Genomic DNA, 10,000 nt, shown 5'->3' with positions numbered 1-10,000 from the left:
AGGCCTTGACAGCCTGTTACTGGTATATTCAAAACATTTAACTAAACGTTAAAAGATGAAACCACCACCAAATAAGTTAAAAAAAAAAAAAAACGAATCAAGGAAAGATACATAGAAGGCAAATTTTAGTTCAGAAAAAGAAAAACAGGGGGCCAAAGAAGAAGAAAAAAAAACAAACAAACAGGAATACACACACACACACACACACACACACACACACACACACCATAAAAGGAATTAAGAAAGTGCAAACTATTAACGTCCGTTGCACAATTCAAACACTGTGTTCATGGAATTGCAACTCTCACATTCAATCGTATTAATGAGATGGACTTTTACATGATTGACCGTTTTTACTCTGCCATATATGCATCCATACTCTGTTTTCGGGTAATGCTGTTAAGTGTATAAATTCCATCATGTAAGTTGAGATGGAAGAGAGACTGTGGAAAATTGACAGCAGGTGAGCAGTGAAAAGAATAATTAAAAAACAAAACATTACAAAACAAACAAAACGCACACACAAACACAAATGCACACACAGACACACAGACACACACACAAAGGAACTCACTCTCTGTGCCAGTCGTAGATCTGGTGGATGTTGCCAAAGACGATCTTGTCCTTTCCCTCCAGATCTTCTGGCATGGGGTTCTCCTTCATGTAGCCCATGTAGCCCTGTGAGCAGTTCAACACCGTTAGATGACAGACTTTTTTTTTTTTTTTTTTTTTTTTTTTTTTGCTGCCCCATCATCTGCACTGTTTCAGTGGCATTACTCCCACGCCGCTCATTCTAGATTCCGCAATACACGGTCACACCCAGGTTCGTCAGTCACAGTTCCAGCGTTGGCAGTCCGCAGGGAACCATCGATGTTAGGCTGCCAGGAGGCCACACACCAGAGGAGACCCTGCACTGCTGCTGAGTCACTCCGTGGTGTTCAGTGGTGCCTGTTCTGATTCAACGTACTTAGGATACCACCTACTAAGCCCCCTACTAACGTCAATAATGGCTTAGTCGCGGAGCCAGACTGAGTGAGCGTCCCTCCCAGAGTTGAGACCGCCACCACATCCCTCTAACAACAGCCCCCCATGAATCTGCCGATACTGAAGACATTGACAGGACTCACCCCAAGCACAGAAGTGGTGGGGTGTTGAAACTGAGGTCACCATGACAGCAGGACATGAAAGGCCACAGACTTTGAGACTGTTTTGTTTATATTGATGATGATGAAGGAGGAGGAGGAGGACGATGACGATGTTGCTATGGAGGTCCATTTTGGTTTGGGACTGCGTGAAAAGGCTGTACTCTACGCTTCCTGTCATAATGATATCCCGGCGTTAACCAGGCCCGAGAGATACAGACACTTGCAGTGTTGGTCAGGTAATTAGAGCAACACACCCAAAGACGCATCCTTGAAGTGGATGACACTCGACTGTGTGGTCCCAGTCTCCCCATTTAAGCCCACAGCACACTCAACTCTGGGTAGGAGCCGGCCACGGGCCGAAAAACCCACCTCCGCTGGGATTCGAACCCGCGTCCTCCCAGCCGTCAGTCCGCGACGCTAACCACTTCGCCACTTTATATTAGATGAGAGACTTTGTGCTGCAACAACAAAACGCACCACTTCCTTTCGCCTTTCGCCACAAAGCTTACAGGAACGAGCAACTCTGTTAAGAGTGTGGCAGAAAATGTGTGCAGTTTTCCGATCATTGTAGTGTAATGTAATGTAATGGTATGTCATGTCATGTAATTTCATGTAATGTAGTTGCAATCCATGTCATGTCATCCACACATGTATGTATCGACATATACAGACCCGCTACTACAACAACAAATACTACTTGTAAATAACAATTTTAATCACATTACTTATCATCAGAACGGGTTTTGGACATGCAAACAATGCACAGACAGACACAGAGACAGAGAAAGACTGACAGAGACATAGACAGAGACAGACACAGAGACAGGGACAGACTGACAGAGACAGTGACAGACTGACAGAGACAGAGACAGGGACAGAGACAGAGACAGAGACAGACTGACAGAGACGGAGGGACAGACTGACAGAGACAGAGACAGACTGACAGAGACGGAGGGACAGACTGACAGAGACAGAGACAGACTGACAGAGACATAGACAGAGACAGACACAGAGACAGGGACAGACTGACAGAGACAGTGACAGACTGACAGAGACAGAGACAGGGACAGAGACCGAGACCGAGACAGACTGACAGAGACAGAGACAGACTGACAGAGACAGAGACCGGGACAGACTGACAGAGACAGAGACAGGGACAGAGACCGAGACCGAGACAGACTGACAGAGACAGAGACAGACTGACAGAGACAGAGACAGACTGACAGAGACAGAGACAGACTGACAGAGACAGAGACAGAGACAGAGACAGACTGACAGAGACAGAGACAGAGACAGAGACAGACTGACAGAGACAGAGACAGAGACAGACTGACAGAGACAGAGACCGGGACAGACTGACAGAGACAGAGACAGAGACAGACTGACAGAGACAGAGACAGGGACAGAGACATAGACCGAGACCGAGACAGACTGACAGAGACAGAGACAGACTGACAGAGACAGAGACAGGGACAGACTGACAGAGACAGAGACAGAGACAGACTGACAGAGACAGAGACAGAGACAGACTGACAGAGACAGAGACAGACTGACAGAGACAGGGACAGACTGACAGAGACAGAGACAGACACAGACTGACAGAGACAGAGACAGACTCAGAGACAGGGGCAGACTGACAGAGACAGAGACAGAGACAGACTGACAGAGGGGCTACACGGAGACAGTGCTGTGATCCAACTCACCTCCACCACGTTTCTCAGATCCTCCACATAGGCCTGCTCTGTATCGTACAGCTCCTGGATCACAAACCTGCAACACACACACACACACACACACACACATATACACACACACACATAATCACACACACACACACACACACATATATATATATATATATAATTATACACACACACACACACACACACATATATATACACACACACACATGCATACAAACACACACATGCACACAGACACAGGCAGACAGACACACACACGTGTGCACGCACACAAACACACACACACAGACACACACACACACACAAATACTGATACCACTAATTCATTCTTTGATAACAATATCAATAATCATAACTGATTCTTCTATATCATTCTTGTGGCATCATAATACAAGCTGAAGCCAGCACTGGGGGGTGAAGCCTTCATGGCTCATGGGTGTGATTCCTGCAGAGCAAAAAATTACAACAAAAATGAAAACACACATGATGGACACGCCCTTCGTGTGTATACGCACGCAGAAGATCAAATACGCACGTTAAAGATCCTGTAATCCATGTCAGCGTTCGGTGGGTTATGGAAACAAGAACATACCGAGCATGCACACCCCCGAAAACGGAGTATGGCTGCCTACATGGCAGGGTAAACTATGATAAACAAAACGGTCATACATGTGAAATGTTAAATCTTACATGTTTGTCTGAGTCTGTATGTGTGTGCGTGCCTGAAATCTGATTGAATGACACAGGAAACGAATGATGAGTGCCCAATGGCAGCCGTCAGTCGGCTCTACCCAGGTAGGCAGCCTGTTGTGTAAATGACCCCGTGTTTGTAAAGCGCTTAGAGCTTGGTCTCCGACCGAGGATAGGCGGTATATAAGTATACATATCAACCAGTCAATCAATGATGAGAAAGGGACAACAGAAAACTGAGGGGAAAACGATGGCACAGTTTCAGTTTCAATTTCAAGGAGGCATCTCACCCTTCTCCTTCGCTCTTGGGTTCCACTTCAAAGTTCACTCAAATACACCAGTGGGCTTTCACATGTATGACCATTTTTTCCCCCACCATGTAGGCAGTCATACTCAACTTTCAGTGAGGGTGGGTAGGTGGATGGGTGTGTTCTTGTTTCCATAAGTCACTGAATACTGACAGGGATTATGAGATCTTTTAAGGAGCGTATTTCACCTGCAATGCTTATACATGTGATGGGGGTGGGGGGTGGGGTGGGGGGTTCAGACACTAGCAGGTCTGCTCATCTGTTGACCTGGGAGATCAGAAAAATCTCCACCCCTTTACCCACCAGATGCTGTTACTGGGGTTCAAATCTGATCCATATACACAACACCACATCTGCTTCAAAAAGAAAAAGAAGAAGAAGAAAAAGAAAAAAAAAAAAGCAGATGCCTGACTTGTGCACAAACCAAACATGCTGGTCAGGACCTTGACAGACTTCTATTGGTACATATAAAACGTCAGCCTAAAATGAAATGAGATGCATAGACAAAATGAACAGATAAGTAAATAAGTCAGAGTACGATAAAAATGGGAAAAAAAAAAATCAAAGGAAAATGATTCAAATGAAAAAGAACAAAACTGTGCCAAGCTCAGCGAACCTGTGCACACCCACACACACTCATACAAGCATACAAATGCATGCGCATGCAGGCACACACGAGCACGAGCGCACACACACACACACACACACACACACACACACAAATACACATCGTACTTGCTACAATTTGCAGTCTGACAGGCACACCAAAGCCCAGCCCCAAAACGCCAAATGAAGAAATCAAGGCCCCACCCAACACAGTGACAGACAGTGGGAGAGACTGGGGTTAGTGTGCCAATGTGCCAAGGTGGGGGGTGGAGGTGGGACACTGGGAGGGGGGTCTTGGGAGGGGGGTCTCGGGGGATGCGGGGGAGGGGGGGGAAGGGGGATGGGAGTGTAGGGAAGGGGGTGATGGGGGAGAAAAAGGAGGTCAGACCACAGAGAGCCAGCCACCAGACGCAAAGGCCTCGAGTTCAACAGTCCGCCTAGGAAGAGGGAGAATCTGAGCGCACTGGTTCAAATCCCGGCACTGTCGCCAGTATTTTCTCCCCCTCCACTTGACCTTGAGTGGTATTCTGGACACTAGTCATTCGGATGAACCGAGGTTCCGTGTGCAGCATGCACTTGGCACACGTAAAAGAACCCACAGCAACAAAAGGGTTGTCCCTGGAAAAAAACTCTGTAGAAAAATACACTTTGATAAGACGACAAATTAAAAAAACAACAACTGCAGGCAGGAAATATATACAAAAAAGGGTGACGCTTTCAGTGTAGCGACACGCTCTCCCTGGGGAGAGCAGCCCAAATTTCACACAAGGAAATCTGTTGCGACAAAAATAAAAGAATAACAAGAGAGGCAAGGCCTTCAAGACTTGTGATAAATGAAGTCCCCTAGCATTAATTACAGAGTAATTTCCCTTTTTTATTATCTGCACCAAAACGTTTGGAAAATAAATTAAAATTCCATGCTTAGCAAAAGAAGTTCCTGTTTGAACAAAAAATGATAATAATGACTCCTCTTGTTGTTGTGTCAGAATAAGAGGTCAAAGTGCCAGGTTTAGAGAGTACAAAAAATATAAATATAACAGTAAATGCAGTTTGCATATAATTAGGCTTCTTTTTTATTTTTTGTGCCCATCCCAGAGGGGTAATATTGTTTTAAACAGGATGACTGGAAAGAACTGAATTTTTCCTATTTTTATGCCAAATTTGGTGTCAACTGACAAAGTATTTGCAGAGAAAATGTCAATGTTAAAGTTTACCACGGACACACAGACACACGGACACACACACACACACACAGACAACCGAACACCGGGTTAAAACATAGACTCACTTTGTTTACACAAGTGAGTCAAAATGGGTGACGTTTTCAGTGTAGCGACACGCTCTCCCGGAAGAGAGCAGCCCAAATTTCACACAAGGAAATCTGTTGCGACAAAAATAAAAGAATAAAAAAAAGAGTAAGAGCAAGCAAGAGAGAAAAAGAAAACCAAAAGCAAGTGGTGACTGACTGTCTCTTCTTGAGATACTTCTGGTGCTCCGCCTCCAAGTCCTTCTCTCCTGCCGTCTGTTCCTCCTCTTCCTCCTCCTCTTCCTCCTCCTCCTTGGCCGCCTTCTCCCCCTCTTCTTCCTTCTTCTTCTCCTCCTCCTCCGCCTTTTCCTCCTCCTTCTCCTCCCCTTGCTCTCCGCCACCCCCCTCCTCGTCGTTGGTTCCGTTCTCCTCCGACTTGCTTCCCGCTTCGGAGGTCTCCTGTGGACAGGATTTGTTTATCTGTTTATCTATGTGGACAAGATTCGTTTATATGTTTATTTGTCTGTTTATTTGCTCACTCCTTCCTTCATTTGTGTACTTATTTATTTATCTATTCATTTATTACAGACAGGGCCATATTACAACTGAAAATACAGTCAACATTGATTCCATAAAACCTGAAAACCAAAATGTACGTAAACAACTTCAAAAACCTGAAAAAAACCCCAACAACAAACAAACCAAAAATTATTCACACTCATGTACAGAAACCAAGGATGTTGTCCCTGCCTCTGACGTTGACATTTCCATCCATATTTCGCCAGAAGGTTTTAAAAAGACTTAACTTGAACACGTGCGTAATTATGCATGACATAACATTCTGTATAATATCAGGCATAAAAAAAACAACAAACCAAACAAAAGTAGCCAATGGACACCTCACATATCCTGAAGACAAAGAAGACTGAAACATGGTACAAATGGACACCTCACATATCCTGAAGACAAAGAAGACTGAAACATGGTACAAATGGACACCTCACATATCCTGAAGACAAAGAAGACTGAAACATGGTGCAAGGATGCTGAAACAACAACGCGGTGTGGCAACTGTCTCCATTTACAAGGCACACAACTAGTCAGTGCTGCTCATGCTACCGATTCAGCCAGCACAAAGGTAAATGAAAAGGTACATTGCAACAAACCGAGACACTTCCTTTCAAATTTACCTGAGTGCTCGCTGAATCGATAGCTTAAGCAGCATTGACCTGAAGTTGTGTACCTTAATTGTATATGGCAAGAGTTACCCCACTTCACTCTCCTGGCCTCATAGTTCTTTCCTTTCATAGTTAGACTAATCATTCTTCTTCTTCTTCTGCCTTCATGGACTGCAACTCCCATGTTCACTCATTTGTACACGAGTGGGCTTTTACGTGTATGGCCGTTTTTACCCCGCCATGTTGGCAACCATACTCCGCTTTCGGGGATATGCATGCTGGGTATGTTTTTGTTTCCATAACCCACCGAACGCTGACATGGATTACATGATCTTTAACGTGCGTATGTGATTTTCTGCTTGCATATACACACGAAGGGGTTTCAGGCACTAGCAGGTCTGCGCACATGTTGACCTGGGAGATCGAAAAAATCTCCACCCTTTACCCACCAGGCGCCGTCACCGAGATTCGAACCCGGGACCCTCAGATTGAAAGTCCAACGCTTTAACCACTCGGCTATTGCGCCCGTCATAATTATTATTCAATTCCTGAAAAAGAAATAAAGAATTATTTGAAGCTTTCCAGAGAAAAACGACGACAGGTGAAGGGAGCAGCGAGGCAGAAGAAGATAACAAAGGAAGAGACGACAGAAAGAGGAAAAAGGCCATACATAAAGAGAGCGATCGAAAATGAGGAAATTTCTCGCACAGAATTTCCAGAAGATCAGGATACTGTCTACACTGAGAAAGCCCCTGGCATCCCCATGAAGGTACTTGTGGACTGGAAGCATGTTGAGTTTTCTATCCTTTCCATCTTGAAAGCAAAAAGACAACATTCACAATTCGCTGTTTGACTATGCTTTCCATCTTGAAAGCAAAAAGACTACACTCACAATTCGCTGTTTGACTGTACTTTCCATCTTGAAAGCAAAAAACAAAACCAAAATCAAACAAACAAAAAACAACAACAACAAAAAAAAAAAATACAAAAAACACAAAAAACAACAACAACAACAACAACAAAAATACCCCAAAACACCTAAACTCACAATTGGCTGTTTGATGACGCTAAGGCAATAAAGAGATCTCATGGTTTGTTGGTTAAACTATATCCTGCTTTCTAGCTCTAAGGCATTACACTGATCTCAAGATTCACTGTTGGATAACACTTTTTCCTTCTCCCAGGCAATAAAACAACAACAACAACAAACTGACAAAAAACATAATGCTTATGATTACCCGTCTTCACAAAGTTGAAACATACTGCTTACGATTAGCCTTTTCACTGAGTTTTCAGTCTCAAAGGCAATGAAACAAACCCACAGTTCACTGCCTGATCAAAGTTCTCCATCTCTAAAGAAAAAACCAAACCAAACAACAAGAAGAAGAACAACGAATCAGAACAAACAAAAGTACTCACGATTCGCTGTTTGACTATGCTTTCAATCTCGTTGGCCAAGTCCAGGGAGCTGGTGGCCACTTCTGTCTGAGCTTTCAAACTGAGAGTGGCCTGAAACATCACCACACACAGACACATCACCATCAGCATCTCCGACTGACTGCATTGTCACCCGTCATTTTGTCATCTGTTATTTTGTCATCCATCATTTTGTTGGCCGTCATTTTGTCACCCATCATTTTGTCACCCGTCATTTTGTCATCCGTCATTTTGTTGGCCGTCATTTTGTTGGCCGTCATTTTGTTGGCCGTCATTTTGTCACCCATCATTCTGTCACCCGTCATTTTGTCATCCGTCATTTTGTTGGCCGTCATTTTGTCATCCATCATTTTGTTGGCCGTCATTTTGTCACCCGTCATTTTGTTGGCCGTCATTTTGTCACCCGTCATTTTGTCACCCGTCATTTTGTCATCCATCATTTTGTCACCCGTCATTTTGTCATCCGTCATTTTGTCACCCATCATTCTGTCACCCGTCATTTTGTCACCCGTCACTTTGTCATCCATCATTCTGTCACCCGTCATTTTGTCACCCGTCATTTTGTCATCCGTCATTTTGTTGGCCGTCATTTTGTCACCCATCATTCTGTCACCCGTCATTTTGTCATCCGTCATTTTGTTGGCCGTCATTTTGTTGGCCGTCATTTTGTCACCCATCATTCTGTCACCCGTCATTTTGTCACCCGTCATTTTGTCATCCGTCATTTTGTCACCCATCATTCTGTCACCCGTCATTTTGTCATCCGTCATTTTGTTGGCCGTCATTTTGTCATCTATCATTTTGCCATCTGTCATTTTGTCACCCGTCAATTTGTTATCCATGATTTTGTCATCCATCATTTTGTCATCCGTCATTTTGTCATCCATCATTTTGTTGGCCGTCATTTTGTCATCCATCATTTTGTTGGCCGTCATTTTGTCACCCGTCATTTTGTCATCCATCATTTTGTCATCCATCATTTTGCTGGCCGTCATTTTGTCATCCATCATTTTGTTGGCCGTCATTTTGTCATCCATCATTTTGTCACCCGTCATTTTGTCATCCATCATTTTGCTGGCCGTCATTTTGTCACCCATCATTCTGTCACCCGTCATTTTGTCATCCATCATTTTGTTGGCCGTCATTTTGTCATCCATCATTTTGTCACCCGTCATTTTGTCATCCATCATTTTGCTGGCCGTCATTTTGTCATCCATCATTTTGTCATCCATCATTTTGTTGGCCGTCATTTTGTCATCCATCATTTTGTCATCCATCATTTTGTCACCCGTCATTTTGTCATCCATCATTTTGCTGGCGTCATTTGTTGGTCGTCATTGTGTCATCCGTCATTTTTGTCATCCGTCATTTTGTTGGCCGTCATTTTGTTGCCGTCATTTTGTTGGCCGTCATTTTATCATCCGTCATTTTGTCATCCGTCATTTTGTCACCCGTCATTTTGTTGGCCGTCATTTTATCATCCGTCATTTTGTCACCCGTCATTTTGTCAGCCGTCATTTTGTCATCCGTCATTTTGTCACCCGTCATTTTGTCATCCATCATTTTGTCACCCGTCATTTTGTCACCCGTCATTTTGTCACCCATCATTTTGTCACCCGTCATTTTGTCATCCATCATTTTGTCACCCGTCATTTTGTCATCCATCATTTTGTCACCCGTCATTTTG

General features: G+C 44.0%; 1 protein-coding gene across 1 annotated transcript in view; it reads right to left on the bottom strand.

The window, feature by feature from the left end:
- The window catches only part of LOC143296284 (kalirin-like), a 450,295-nt gene that overhangs the window by 36,844 nt on the left and 403,451 nt on the right, over positions 1-10,000 (bottom strand). Inside the window, exons 26-29 of the mRNA XM_076608165.1 lie at positions 8,296-8,385; positions 5,919-6,157; positions 2,849-2,915; positions 575-678 (exon numbers count right to left, since the gene is read on the bottom strand). Of these exons, the coding sequence (XP_076464280.1) occupies positions 575-678; positions 2,849-2,915; positions 5,919-6,157; positions 8,296-8,385 (500 nt within the window). The remainder of the gene's footprint in view (positions 1-574; positions 679-2,848; positions 2,916-5,918; positions 6,158-8,295; positions 8,386-10,000) is intronic.

The sequence above is a fragment of the Babylonia areolata genome, chromosome 1 (assembly GCF_041734735.1).
Source record: "Babylonia areolata isolate BAREFJ2019XMU chromosome 1, ASM4173473v1, whole genome shotgun sequence".
Classification (NCBI taxonomy): Eukaryota; Metazoa; Mollusca; class Gastropoda; order Neogastropoda; family Buccinidae; genus Babylonia; species Babylonia areolata.
The sequence above is the reverse complement of the archived record's forward strand: the minus strand, read 5'-3'. Positions and strand labels throughout refer to the sequence as shown.